Source organism: Lissotriton vulgaris, chromosome 1_1, assembly GCF_964263255.1.
Source record: "Lissotriton vulgaris chromosome 1_1, aLisVul1.2, whole genome shotgun sequence".
NCBI classification, from domain to species: Eukaryota; Metazoa; Chordata; class Amphibia; order Caudata; family Salamandridae; genus Lissotriton; species Lissotriton vulgaris.
Genome location: NC_141685.1, coordinates 1630933961 through 1630949209, shown reverse-complemented (window position 1 = coordinate 1630949209; position 15249 = coordinate 1630933961). Strand labels below are relative to the sequence as shown.

The 15249-nt window shown below is 49.3% G+C and overlaps 1 protein-coding gene across 3 annotated transcripts in view; it reads left to right on the top strand.

Annotated features, from left to right (window-relative positions):
* GCC1 (GRIP and coiled-coil domain containing 1) overlaps positions 1-15249 on the top strand; it is a 57711-nt gene that overhangs the window by 32879 nt on the left and 9583 nt on the right. For all 3 annotated transcript variants that reach the window (XM_086918852.1, XM_086918851.1, XM_086918850.1), the window contains exon 2: positions 13532-14617. In XM_086918852.1, the coding sequence (XP_086774978.1) occupies positions 13571-14617 (1047 nt within the window). In that variant the 5' untranslated portion in view covers positions 13532-13570. The remainder of the gene's footprint in view (positions 1-13531; positions 14618-15249) is intronic.

Sequence of the window (15249 nt, the reverse complement as noted above, 5' to 3'; positions counted from 1 at the left end):
ACGGCACAGGGGCACCGGTTCATCCTGGTCCTGGTGGACCACGCCACCCGCTATCCCGAGGCCATTCCTCTTCGGACCGTGACAGCGCCCGTGGTAGGCCGAGCCCTGATGGGGATCTTCTCTCGAGTGGGCTTCCCCCGGGAGGTCGTCAGCGACAGGGGCACAAACTTTATCTCGAAGTACATGAGGTCTCTCTGGCTACAGTGCGGGGTCACCTACAAATTCACGACCCCTTATCAGCCGCAAGGAAAAGGATTGGTCGAGCGGTTTAACCGCACTCTCAAGGGAATGATCATGGGCCTAGAAGAACCCCTATGTCGCCAATGGGACGTGCTGCTCCCGTGCCTCCTATTCGCCTATCGAGAAGTCCCCCAGAAATCCCTAGGCTTCAGCCCCTTTGAGCTCCTGTACGGACACCCCGTCCGGGTTCCCCTCAGCCTGGTCAAGGAAGGATGGGAGATGGCCCCCCAGAAGACTCCTCCAGATGTATATAAGTATCTCCTGACCCTCCGCAACCAGACCCGGCAATTCAGGGAGCTAGCCAAAGCCAACCTTGAAGCCAGCCAGGAGGACATGAAGAAATGGTATGATCAGCATGCCTCCTCCATCGAGTTCGAACCGGGACAACAAGTCTGGGTAATGTCTCCGGTCGAACCCTGTGCCCTACAGGACAAATGGACAGGACCCTTCAAGGTGATAGAGCGCAAGGGCCCCGTCACCTACCTAATCGACATGGAGTCCTCCCGGAACCCCCTACGAGTCCTCCACGCCAACAGACTCAAACCCCACTTCGTACGCTCGGAACTCAGCCTACTGATGGCGACAGATAGTGGGACGGAGGAAGACTCCGAGCCCCTCCCTGACCTACTGAGGACCCGTGAACAGGATGGCTCAGTGGAAGGGGTCAGACTCTCCGATGCTTTGTCCCCGGAGCAACGCCAAGACTGTCGAGCTCTCCTGCTACAATTTGCAAACCTGTTCTCCCTCACCCCCGGGGTCACCCGCTGGTGCCTTCACGACGTGGACACCGGGGATAGTCCACCTATTCGACACAGGGCGTACCGGGTGCCAGATCGGGTGCGCACCTGCATCCAGAACGAAGTCACCAAAATGCTGGCTCTGGGAGTAATCGAGCCATCTGACAGCCCCTGGGCCAGCCCAGTCGTACTGGTCCCCAAGGCTGCCGCCCCGGGCGTTGCCCCCGAGCTCCGGTTCTGTGTGGACTATCGGGGCCTGAACTCCGTTACCAGAACCGACGCTCACCCTATCCCCCGGGCAGATGAGCTAGTTGACCGCATGGGGGCCGCCCGCTACCTGAGCATCTTCGATCTAACAGCGGGCTACTGGCAAATCGGCCTCACCCCCAGGGCCCAAGAACGATCCGCCTTCTCTACCCCGGATGGCCACTACCACTTCAAAGTGATGCCATTCGGCATGAAAAACGCTCCAGCTACCTTCCAACGACTCGTGAACCAGGTACTGGCGGGCCTCGTTGAATTCAGCGCCGCCTACCTGGACGATATTGCTGTGTACAGTCGCCACTGGGCAGGCCACCTCCACCACCTCCGAGAAGTCCTGCACGCCCTCCAGCAGGCCGGCCTCACCATCAAAGCCAGCAAATGCCAGATTGGCCAGGAGTCCGTGACCTACCTCGGACACCAAGTGGGGAGCGGTCTGGTGGCCCCCCTTCAGCTCAAGATCGCTGCCATCCAGTCCTGGCAACCACCTGTCACCCAAACCGAGGTCCAAGCCTTCCTGGGGCTCACCGGATACTACCGGCGGTTTGTAAAGGACTATGGCAGCATTGTGGGGCCTCTCACAGAACTCCCTTCCAAGAAAAACCCCAAAACAGTCAAATGGACTCCGGACTGTCAAGCGGCCTTCGAGAAGTTGAAGACCGCCATGTGCACCGCCCCCGTGCTCCAGGCCCCCGACTACAGCCGGGAATTCATAGTCCAGACGGACGCCTCAGATCATGGCGTTGGGGCAGTCCTCTCTCAACTCAACGCCGAGGGAGTCGATCAGCCAGTGGCCTTCATCAGCCGACGCCTGCTGGCTCGAGAACAGCGCTGGAGCACCATCGAGCGGGAGGCCTTCGCAGTGGTATGGGCACTCAAGAAACTCCGGCCCTACCTCTTCGGTACCCATTTCAGGGTACAGACAGACCACCGACCCCTGCAATGGCTGATGCAAATGCGGGGGGAGAACCCAAAACTGTTGCGATGGTCCATCTCCTTGCAGGGGATGGACTTCACTGTGGAGCATCGTCCTGGCCAGGACCACGCCAACGCGGACGGCCTGTCACGCTTTTTCCGCCTCGGCGAGGAGAGTACCCAAGAGGATGGGTGACTCTCCCTGCCTTCAGCTGGAGGGGACGCATGTTGGACAGGCCTCGTGAAAGGCCCGCTCCCTCCCCGCATGATAAGGCCCGGACGCCGGCTCTCCCTGTGTCCCCAGAAAGAACCATCCCGGCAACCCACCGAGGCAACCCGCAACCCGTCCCCAACGGGACGCCTGCTCCCGAACACCCCAGCATTGGCTGGCCTGGGCCCCCGTCAGCACCATTGCCCCGGCCCAGCCGCCATCTTTGGACACTGCATCACGAGGCCGCGTGGCCTCGGCGCGACCCCAACCCTGGGCCTGGCCAGGCCCCGACATCGAGGCACCACCATCCACCCAGGAGGTGAAGAGACCACTTGGCAGGTCAATGGGAGAAAGGAGTGTCGATGGCTCTCCCCCGCCAGGTGCCGATCGCCCCCGGCCTCCCCGGGCGCTGGCTCCACCCCCCTGCTGGGTGTCTGGACTCCCTCATCCCGGACCTCCCGACCTCCAAGCGCGAGGGTCCGGACATCAAAGGAGACCAGACCTATAACTGGGGCAGCTCCAGAGCAGGAAGGCAGTTGTATCCTGGAGTCGAGAGACACCTTGAAGAACTCATCCTTGACGGACTGCTGGCGCTGCCGCAGCCTTGCCTTGTGAACCATCTCCGAAGCCTGCTGGCGCTGCCGCAGCCCTCTGCAACGTGCACCTTCGCCTTGGCCTGCTGGCGCTGCCGCGGCCCATCCTTGTGAACCATCGCTCCGGACTGCTGGCGCTGCCGCGGCCCCTCTGCAACGTGAACCCTCATCCTAGCCTGCTGGCGCTGCCGCGGCCCTCCTCGTCGTAAAGCCTTCATCCTGGCCTGCTGGCGCTGCCGCGGCCCTCCTTGCCGAGAACTATCATCCTAGCCTGCTGGCGCTGCCGCGGCCCTCCTTGCCGAGAACTATCATCCTAGCCTGCTGGCGCTGCCGCGGCCCGACCTTGCCGACTCCTGAGCTCGAGGATTGTGAGCTCCTTCTGGCCGCCCCTGTACCGGACCGGTACCAAGACTGTCCCACTACCCCTTACACTACAGAGACTAGAATTGGGAGGATCCTCGTGTCCTGCCCCCACTGTATCGTTGATAACCTTGCCTCAAGAACCCTATATAAAGTGTGCAGATCTCATCCTTGTGTGGTGTCCATTTGTGGGGGGGAAGTTACTTGTCTGTACGATCGCCGGAGACGGCCCTCACCGGAGGCCTCTCCCCCTGTACTCGGCTGACCCTCTGGGTCTCCGTCTAACAGACGGTCACACAGGCCCTCGTCAGCAGCAGACTGGACTACGGCCACGCCTTCTAAGCAGGGACCACGGTCAAACTCCAGAAGAGACTCAACACATACAGAACGCCTCAGCACGCCTCATCCTCGACATACCCCGCCACACCCACATCACTGCCCACCTGAAAGACCTACACTGGCTCCCAGTCAACAAGAGGATCACCTTCAAGCTCCTCACCCATGCCCACAAAACACTGCACAAAGCCAGACCAGCATACCTCAACAAGCGTCTCACCTTCTACACCCCGAACCGTCAAGTTCACTCCACCGGCCTCACCACCATCCCACGCATCCACAGGGCCTCCACCGGCGGCAGATCATTCTCCTACCTCGCCGCCAAGACATGGAACACCCTCCCCACACAGCTGCGACAGATCCAGGACCTGCTGACTTTCAGGAGACTCCTCAAGACCTGGCTGTTCGAGCAGTAGCTGCACCCCCACCCCCGCTCAGCGCCTTGAGACCCTCATGAATAATTGATTGATTGATTCTTGCCTACTCCAGCTTCCTCCTCCCTACTTCTACTTTTACTCCTGCTCCTACTTGCTGCTTTTCTTACTTAAACCTAGTCCTAACTGCTCAAACATAATCTTAGTTAATCCTACACCTATTACTCCTGCTCGTACTCCTATTTACACTACTAATTCTCTTCCTAAATCCTACTGTTACTTTGACTTATTCTTTGTTTTGCTTACACATACCTACACACACCATCTCTTACTATCTCTTACTCCTACAAATTCGTATTCCTTCCTACCCCTACTTTCTTCTACCTACTTCCTTGCACTCCACTTTACTCCTACACCACTCGCCGGCGGCTATATTCACTTTCACACTAAATGCTTAGTAACAAGGTGTTAAAGCATACACGTTTCTTAGTAAATATGTGTATGGCATCTGTACCCCCTTATGTCTTCTAATTAAACGTAGCATTGTTTGTGAGAGCATTGGTGAATGATTATTTATGCAAGCATTTTGGCACAATCATTTTTTTTTTACAGATGTGCAAATATGTGGGTGTGCTTAGATGTATGTGTTTCCATGACGCACGTGTGTCTGTGTACGATTGTGTATAAATGGTGTTGATATTGCTTCTTACAATGACCAATTTACGCTGCAGAGATTCAAGGAGGGGAGTAAAAGGGGAAGTCCAGTATTGCTTTATATTCATTTTACAAGGTGGGGAAGCGGAAATAATGACATGGGGGATGAAATATGGAATCCTACATTAGGCAAGTTTCTGCTACACTTGTGTATTCCAGAGTCCCGGAAAGTTAGAGATGATGGAATAGGGCAGTTTATTTATTTTGTAACCCTCCCATGCTATATCATACTAGTAAGCAATGTTCCCTCTAATTATTTTCCTCTGTGTGCGGCAGTGGAGGGTCTCTGTGCGCTGCAACCATGGCTATGTGCGCCAGGAACCGAACCTCGCGTGTTTCTGCGGCACTCGTTTTTGGTGCCCTCTGCCCCACTCGCTTTTGGTGCCCTCCTGCCCTCTGTCCCACTCGCTTTTGGTGCCCTCCTGCCCTCTGCCCCACTCGCTTTTGGTGCCTTTCTGCCCTCTGCCCCACTCGCTTTTGGTGCCCTCCTGCCCTCTGCCCCACTCGCTTTTGGTGCCCTCCTGTCCTCTGCCCCACTCGCTTTTGATGCCCTCCTGCCCTCTGCCCCACTCGCTTTTGGTGCCCTCCTGTCCTCTGCCCCACTCGCTTTTGGTGCCCTCCTGCCCTCTGCCCCACTTGCTTTTGGTTAGCGCATTTCAACCGGATAACTCAGGCGACAGACCGGCAGAACATTTAATATTACTACTCAATGGACCCGTGTTCAGTTAGTTGACTTGAACAAACTCTGAAGGATGTCCGGCAGAGTTGGAAGCCCGCGATCCGACCCCCTCCCAAGGCTCCCTCCCGCGAAATTGGAAAAAGACAAACAGCGAGATAAACTTCCAGAAATCAGAGAATCGGCGAACACACCGTGCCCTAGAGCATTTCAAACGGCTATTAGGAACTGGCCCCTCTATCCGCCTTACCCACCACTGCCCACCTACCTCCCACCCACCTACCCCACCCAGCTTCTCACGCTGGGAAGGGGTTCTGATAACTGCTCCACAGAGGCTTTTCTCCTGCTGTGCGTCAGTGGAAAGAAACTACACACTCCCAAATAAAGATTAAGAGGCCAGTGGCAGCAACACACTTAAACATGAGGAAAAGTGGCACTGCCTATGCACACGCAGGAACAGACACACCAGGCAGGCAGGCTCAGCCTTCCATCTTTACTAGGTCGGCAAACTTGGAGCGATTTATATATTTGCATTGGCTGTCAGCAAGAATTTTATTTAAACTTTTGTGCATTGTTCATAAGGCACTACTCAATATAGGACCAGCAGGAATCAGAAACATCTTCCTCCTCTATATCCCTAATTGACAATTACAATCAACCAATAAAAACATGATGGTAGTTTCGACATACAGAAGAGCAAGAGGGGAGGAAAGCCTTCTTGGTCACAGTAGCTAAGATCTGGAAAACTCTTCCTTTATCCATATCCGGTTTAGAGCTACATCTTCCTTTCTGTAAAACTTTGAAGACCTGTCTTTTTGCCTTGGAAATCTATCTAACTTTCATAATCTGCCCACCAGTTAGCTACAACTGCATCAGTGCTCAGACGCCTTATGGAATGTGTATGAGCTTTAGAAATACTTAATTTATTAATGTGTGATGTCTAGCACAGAATTTGTCCTGGAATGGTTCCTTGCCTTTAGAAAATACTATGCGCAGACAAACGTTTAGAGTTTTCACACATTGCATGTGTGATGTAAAGTTCAACCCACATACAATAAAGAGAGAATTCCAAGAAACTGAGATGGGAATTTCAAACTTAAGATCAAACAAAATAGCTGAGTTGGAAAAATTCTTCCATTCATCTGCATTGGAGACTTTTTCCAACTCAGTTTGAAATTATCATCGTAATTCCCTACAAGACACTAGGCAGGACTGGAAGTGCAATTGCCGGGTCTGTACCGGGATACTGAATTACTCGGGACAGTCTCCAACTTGCCAGGACTGTCCTGGCAAAAACGGAACAGCTGACATCTATGCAAAGAGCTATTGAGATCAAAGTCCACGCATAACAAAGTTACATAAATGAGTGTAGCTGTAGTTCCACTTGACAAATGAAAAAGGCCAATCAAAGTCTTGGTTACAATGAACAGTGCACTGTGAAATAGTTCCAAGCCACTGTGGAATAACCATCAATGGCTCTAAAGTCAACAGTACAAGAGGACGTCTTCGATAATGAGTCTCTAGCAGAAAAAAAATCATAGGCTGCACCTAGGTGCTTCAGTCCTCACTCACACTTATCTTTATTGCTCTGAAGTCTAAGGTGAGATATAAGGGCCCTTCAGTATTCCTCTTGCTGTTGACTACTTTATGATTCGCCTATATACTCAGCACACCATTATGGATTTTAGAATAATATACTTGGTCATAATTGTTCTGTATAGTAGGCTAAGATTTATTTTCCTCAATGGACTGATTATTCGAGTACCATTAACATGTCATTTCTCTCTGACACTATTTTGACTCAGAAGCTATTTGGGCCCTTGACATAAGATGCATTCTTAGCTGGTCCGCCTTTTTTAGCATCTGCCTACAGCTATTTGATTTTTTGTCTTGTTTTAATCTTGGTGAGTAGCCCAATAGGTCAGTAGGTTGTTCGTGAATAGCCCACTTGGTTTCGCTTATTGTTTGGGTCTGGTCCAACATGTGCCTTTTGCTTGATCACATTTACCCCTGTTTACGGTATTCTCGTGTATTGTTTACTCCTATGCTTATCTATACTTTTTAATTTCTTTTATATTTGGATATCTATGGCCATTTTGGCAGTATGCTATATTGTTCGGATGATAGTCTCACATACTCATACCTCAGAGACCGAAACGTCTTGTAATACTTAAGCAAAATGCCAGAGTCTTCCTCGCGCTTTCCTAACAAAAGCGTAGGCCGTTTCCAAACACAGCGTGTGTTTGGAAACTGTCTACTCTTTTGTTAGGAAAGCGCGGGGAAGACTCTGGCCTTTTGTTTAAGTATTACTGTTAATCGGAGCCCGTGAAGGGGCTCTGATTAACAGCATTACTTAAACAAAAGGCCAGAGTCTACCCCGCCCTCCGTCCATAGCCTCAAGCGCCACAAGCCCTCCCCCACCTCCTTACCTGCACGCCTAACGACCGCTCCGCCGCATTCGCGCCGCTCGCTTCTTTCAAAGCGGCCGGCGGCGCGACTTCCTGACTGTGTGCGCGCTCCACGCTAGGTGGTGCGCGGTGAGGTCCGGAGCGGTGCGCGCGCGCCTTAGAGCTTAGAGCTTCCGTAGCTAGTAAGCCCTTCCCAGAGCCAGGTCTAGATAATAGAGCATTTGTGTAACCCCATAGTGGTCAATACTCCAGGGATAAGTAAGCGAGTAGTGCTTTAGATGGATCCCTCCAAGCAACACAGCAGGGGAACGCAAGAGAAGAGGCCTCCAGCAATAGGGAAGTGTGGCTCTTTGGTGTCTGAGGTTTGCAATTGAGGCCTACCTTTCCTTGGACATACAAGGAGAGTTGCTGGTCTAGCTAAATGAATGTTTTTAGGTCTGACCTACAGACAACACCACTTTACTGATGCACCCATACGTACATATACACACTTGCATAACTTTTAAACACGCACAAAATCATACACACACAAGTGCGAGGTTTGGGAAGCCCCTTCGGCTATTGGCTGTTGCCATTTCTTTTTTAAGTTGCCGCTGGCTTGTTGGGCTTCTGCTAAAGTCATAGCATTTTGTGGAAGGTTACATGGGGCCTAAAACCTTTGGTGCTCATGACGGCTCCTGGCTCCTGGCGTGTGCTGATGACGACGGGAGCCGTCAGAAGGTTGTCGCTCTGCCCACGCGCGATTAATTCCCCGCTTGTGCGAGCGAATTAATCAGTGGGCGGAGCCATCATGAGCACCGCGGCACCACGCCCACCCCTAGCCCCACCTGCACTGCGGCGAAATTAACACCGCAGTGAAGGCGTTAACATTGCCCACTGTTATAACCTCTAAATCGTGCTGCCACTGCCCATTTGGTCACTCTGTCCTAAAAGAGGCCTATTATCTTTTCCAATGCTTGCTTCATTGGTCTCTCCCCTTTGTGCTGCTTTCCTCTTCACATCTTCCCCTTACTCTCCGTTTTGCTTCCTACCCCATCATTTTTTATAGCATACCACCCCCACCGCTTTGGCGCTCTTTTCCTCTGTCTTACCAATGCTGTTCGATGCGGGTCACTCATCCCCATGTGAATGTTTTTTAATATTGTTTTTTAAACGAGTCTGGTGGCTTAGTGGACTAATGCGTCTAATGTGTAGGGGCTTGCGCTTGACCTCGTGACCGGTTCAAGTCCTGGCAGGTCCACTCAGCCTTTCAACCTTCCCAGGTTGATAAAAAGAGTACCATTGAGTTGAGTAACAATAAACATCTGTTATTCAGCGCCATGATACCTATTGTGGTAAACCCTTGCTTTACAAATACACGTTGTGTCATGATATGTTAAGTAGGTGCAGCAGCTGTAATACGCTTCCAGACCATTGGAAACCTTTTCACATTCCTTTTTTAAATTTCTTTTTAGCTTTTTAAATATTTGTTTGTCAGAATCCCTTGTCCCCCAGCTGGTGGCAAACTGCCCAAGGGAGAGGGACCACCGCAGCAACACCAGTCGATTGGGAGCTGTGCAGGGAGATGAGCCCTGGTGGGGAACACATCAGCAGAGTGTAACCCATGTCACTGGAGTTTAACCACGATTGAGGCCACCTGGCAGCCGATGGGAGATATAGCAAAAGCTAACATTCAAGCACATCACCAGACACTCAGGAGGATAATGAACATTATTAAATTGGCTAGATCTCCACTCATCACCATTTGTCAATTCATGCTGTGACGCCTTGGTTTTCCTGGCCTGACCTGTTGCTGGCACTTTCCAGGGCTCTGAAGGTCTCCTCTCTTCCCCCCTGGCTCACCTGGGCTTTTGATGTGGCATGGATAGCAGCGCAGGTACAAGGCCTAGGAAACCTCTGAAGTGGGAACGATAAACATTGAGCCATGTATATGATTGTTTATTGAACCTTTCCTGTTACTGCGACAAAACCCACCTCGAGTTGAGGTGCAATCCAACAAATGTAATTGCAGTTGGGTGCGCAAAAAGTAAAGACTGCCTTCCGATTAAGATGGTGGTTCTGCCCAAATTCCTGCATCTTTTTGTTAATCTACTTCTGCCCCTACCCTACCCTCCAGATTCCTACAACGATTAAGATCACTATTAATAACACTTGCATGGGCTGGAAAACATCACAGGATAGTGCGGGAAATCTTTACCCTATCTCTACGCCAAGGTGCTACAGCCATGACACTGTGTGCAGTATGCACTCGGGCTCAATATATGAACTGCAGGATATATCCCATTAAATTTTAACTGCATGTGGCGGTGGAGGCAGATTTGAGACACCCCACACCGCGATACTATCCATATAGATATTTACGCATAACAGCCACTATGGCTGTCTGTGTGAAATGGGCATGGGACACCCTGAGACGCCGGGCTCGACTCCCTTATCTTTATGCTCACTCCATTCCGATAAATAACCCACTAATACCAGCACTGTTAGACTCAAATACTAAAGCCAAGACACCCCAGAGACCGCTGCGCACATTCGAAGATTTGTACGAAGAGGGACGATCCCCCTCCTCCCCCCTTCCTGGACACTGGGCGCCACCCAGCAGTCAGTAACAAATATCATCCTATACCAACAGCTAAGAGCCCCTTGCAAAGCGATAAATAATACTTTCCCGAACCCTCGCCTACCCTAGATGCCTTGGAACACATACTGACTAATGCAGCACGTCATAAATTGATTACACAGCTGTACACCACTATGCAGAACAAGGCACCGGTTGCGGCCCAGGAGCTTACGAACCGTGGACAGTAGACTCTGCTCCTAAACGGAGGAACAGTGGCGTACTGCTGTGGGCAGACTGAGGTCCTCTCTCCCAACTATAGACTGCATCTTATACATTTCAAGTTCCTTCATAGAATGTATCCTACACCTAAACCGTTGCATCGTATGGGATTGAGGGAGGAGTCGCAATGCGTATGCTGCTCGATGCCCCAGGCCTCCTTTATTTAACAATGTCTAATTGGGTAATATTAGAAAGACTGTTAATAAAACATGCACATTTGATGCAAAAAGGAAAGAAAGGGAGACTGGAAGGGTTGTTTGAATAATGCAGGACTGGTCTGTATTTAGAGCCAATGTAGACCAAAAGAACAGTATCGGCACCATTTACTTTTAAATATGAGCGTGACCCGAAGGCACTTGTGCACATCTGTGCTCATGAAAATGTGAACGGTGCAAGTGACACCGCGAAAGGCAGCGCAGAACAAACAACAGTGACAATATTTACAAGAGATTTTGGTTCACAAATGGTAAATTACAGAAATTGAAGAAGGTAAAACATTTTAGGTGAACCATGGAGATGCGCCAAAGATTGCACTGGGCAGTCGACGTTTCGACCTGTTGTTAGTTCAGGTCGTCTTCAGGACCAGGTTGATCATGCAGGAGATCAGAGGAGCGTGATCCCCAGGTAGGGGGAGAGAATGGTTAGCACCAGCATGAACTACCCACATCGAGAGGAGATCGTTCGGTAATGGTGGCCTGTAAGGATTGCCAGCGTGTTCAAGTGAATGTCCTGGTGATAACCAGGAAATAGTGAGCAGTCAGCTGGAACTATGACACGAGGGCCGTCCTGGCGTAGTTCCAGCTGACGGCTCACTTTTTCCTGGGTATTCCCGCACCCACTCGGACTTACGCCGAAGAGATACTCTCTTCCATCCCGGATCCCCTTGGACTGAGACCCCCGATAGATTCATTTCCTAGCACCCGGACGTTCTCTTCAACACGCCAGCACTCTACCCTACAGGTCATTGCCTGGTTGCTTCTTCTGAGTCCCAAATTAAGTCGAAAGAGACACCATTGGCATCATCAGCTGAACTCCTTCGGGGGTTTCCTAACTAAGCCAATCCAGGTGTACCATCATCAAAGGTCAGTGTCCATGTTTTGATATTGAAATTTCAAAGGGAGATGGAGCATTACACTAAGACTTTGCAATAAAACACTGCTGAATTAGACCACGAGACGCACAAGTTGAAACCAGGATGGAGCAGTTAGAAACAATTGCCGTGGAAGGTATTCATGAGACAGGTTAACTACAAAAATCATAGAGTGGAAGAACTTGAAAAACAACACTAGCAAATCCTGGACAGGCTGGATGATGTAGAAAACAGGTCAAGGCAAAATAATCTATTTATCAAGAGTGTACCCGCAGCGATTCAGTCTAGGTATTTCAGAACTATAATTGGGTCTTTTTCCTGCTACTGCGCCCAAAAGGCTCTTCAGTACACCTGAACCATACAGACAATGTATTTACGACCTATGAAATACAGAATAACTTTAAACCCCAGATGTTCTGACACAAATATATTTTTCCATGGTCAAGGAGGCGATTCTGAGAGCGGCGCAGAAAGCTAAACCCATTTTGTACAAAGAGGCTCTGGTCCTGCTATTCCGGAATATATAAGGCACAACCTTTGCAAAAGAAAATCCCTCAAAAATTGTATTGATTTTCTTTAACCTATGCATTTCAATAATAAACGTGGATTCCCTTTCAAACTATTTTTTCATTCAAGATTTTTTTTAATTTTTATATATAGAGTTTCATATAGCGCAAACTAGACCCGAAACATTGGGTATCAGAGTGTTTTACATGAGCACCAGTTTCGTTACAGAAGAACAAATTCATTTTTTTGTTAAGATTGAGGGCAGTGCTCAGCAGTTCTGATACCCGTTGAAAGGGGTGTGATGAGAGGGCTTCTAATTTTCTTATTTAGTGGCTGTGGAAAGACAAAGGGGATTCTTGAGTGGAACTTTGTCTCTCATTAAGGAGATCACTAAATTCACTGTTTCGACAAGGATGGCATCTTTGCATATTCTCGATGATTAGTAAGTTAGGCTCTCATCTACTACTAGCAGCCAAACTACAAGGCAAAAATAGATGGTCTCGATTTCCCACCACGGCCTTATGTTGGGCTAAAGTTTAACATCCCCATGGCTATGAGAAATTAATGACCACTGTTAAAGACCAATGAGCTTGATTTGAGAGAGTAAATACTGTTGATAAATAGATTTACCAACAATTTACTATCACCGCTAAAGTCTCTCTTTTCCAAATGATGTTCTATTAATAAGACCTGCAATAAAATTTTGGATCGCAACCAGATAAATGTGTGTGTTGCTATAGAAGCACATCTTTCTAAACTTTGGACAGTAAAGAAAGAGAGTAGGTATTTTCCTGGTGATAATTCTGTAAATTAAGCTGTGTAAAAAGAGGTTAGAAAAGATACGAAAGGTAAAAATATCAATTCTTGGAAAACGTATGTGTATGCATTGCTGTGTTCCATAGACTCCAGACTGCCAGAATTGACTTTGGTGCAGCAGAGTACAGAATACTGGGTTTAAGAAGTCCGAGTTTTGCATGAGGTGATGGTGGGTGAACTGCCTGTCTGAAAAAGAAAATGTGGAATAAAGATCGTCATTGTGATGAATTTGGTTAGGGTAATGGGCATGCATCTCTGATGACCAAGAGTATGTAGCCTGTGAGAGAAGTTAAGACTGAGTTTATTGATCACAGTGAGCTCTGTTGGTGTTTATTAGCTGGATAGTAAAATGTATTCAGACTAAATGTTATATGTTTATTCCGTGACAAAGCATCACTACAACTGAAAGAGCTGTCCTAGTTCAGTGAGTAACACTTCCCTCACTTCATTTTAGGTACCATGAGAAGTGCACACTAGCCCTTGACAGTGGGTCATGGAGAAATTTGGCATGAATTTTGGAGGTGGAAAGAAGGAACTGTTGGAGACTATCGAAAACCAGAAGAAACAGCTGATTCAGTACCAGGTTCGTTTAAAAGATGTTGTGCGGGCCTACAAGAGTCTTCTAAAGGAGAAAGAAGCATTGGAGGCCAGCTTGAAGGTGTTGTCTGTGACCCATCAGGCTGAAGCAAGTTTGGACAGTGCGAGCAGTGGTGGTGCCACCTCCCTGGGAGATGCTGGCGATGATGGATGCTCCTTGCACAGTGAGGACAGTGTTGGAACAGCTGCAAGTGTGGACACCACTGCTAGCCTATCTAGCATCAAGGGGGAGCTGGCAGAGGAGGATCGTCTAGGCGCTGATGCTTCTGCCGCCAGTGGATCCCCCCTACCAAAACCAGAAGAAGCAAGTGGCTCAGATAGTGGATTCAGCATAGCAAGCGGGGAAGGTGGACCCACTGCTGTCAGTGAAGTGGACAAGAAAGTCCTTCAAATGAAGACTCAGTTGGTAACTTTGACAAATGCCTTATCCACAGTGACTCAGGAAAAGTCCCGAATGGAAGCTTCCTACCAGGCTGACAAGAGGAAAACCAAGCAGGAGATGGATGACCTAAACAAACAGGCCTCCGAAAACCAAAGGTGGTTTGAGGAAGAGCTGAAGAGTGTCCAAGACCAGCTTGCGGAGACCAAAGCTCGACTCATCACACAGCAGCATGACCGGGCCCAGGAGCAGAACGACCATGCTGTCATGCTCCGAGAGCTTCAGAAGCTTTTGCAGCAAGAGCGAGCACAGCGGCAAGATGTGGAGCTAAAGCTCGAGGACATGAGGGGGTGCCTGGCTGGGAGGATGAACCTAGCAGAGCGGGTCGGAGAGTATGAGCTGCAGGTGGCTCACCTAAACCGTGAGCTACAACAGCGAACAAAGGAACTGCAAACCATCCAGGATGAGCGAGACAAACCTGACCCTCAGCTACACGAAATGGAAAAGGAAATGGCCAACATAAAGACTCACCTGCAGTCCCAGCTGCAGCAGGAGATGCTGAAGGTAATATGCTCCTCGGTGGTTTGGAGTTATTCGCAGATCAAGTAGTTGGGAGCTTCCTATTTTAAACTTGATAAATGTTTTTTTTTGTGTGTGTTGGTTTTTTGCCTTCAAGTCCTGTGCTTGACCTACCACACTGCCTTTCCCAAAATAATTCCAGCCCTTTTCAACCCATCTATTTATTTAGTATTTAAAAGCGTGATATGTTTTTTCTCCAAAACGAATAGGTTCAGTGACTTGAATAGAGGACTTGACACATACTCCTCAGATTTGTGGTGAATCACTGTATTCAGAATCCATTTCCCTCCAGGAAATACTTGATAGAATTCTGGCTCCTAAAGGCTGTGAAGCGCTATTTGGGGGGCACATCCTTGAGTTCTTCCTTAAATACCTATTTTAGTGGTGTTGATGATTCTCGTTCACAGCAGGATATGTAGACATTGGGATGGGCATTTTCCCATTCATTATTTTATTTAAATGTCAATGTGCTGATCATTTGAATCCGGCACGAAAAAGATGGAATCCAGTGGTAATTGTATTGAGTGGATGGCACCTTTTAAAAAGATAAGATAGTAATAAGGACTGATTCTCCTTAATTGGCCAAAGATTTCCCAGTCAACATTTGGAAGTAACTG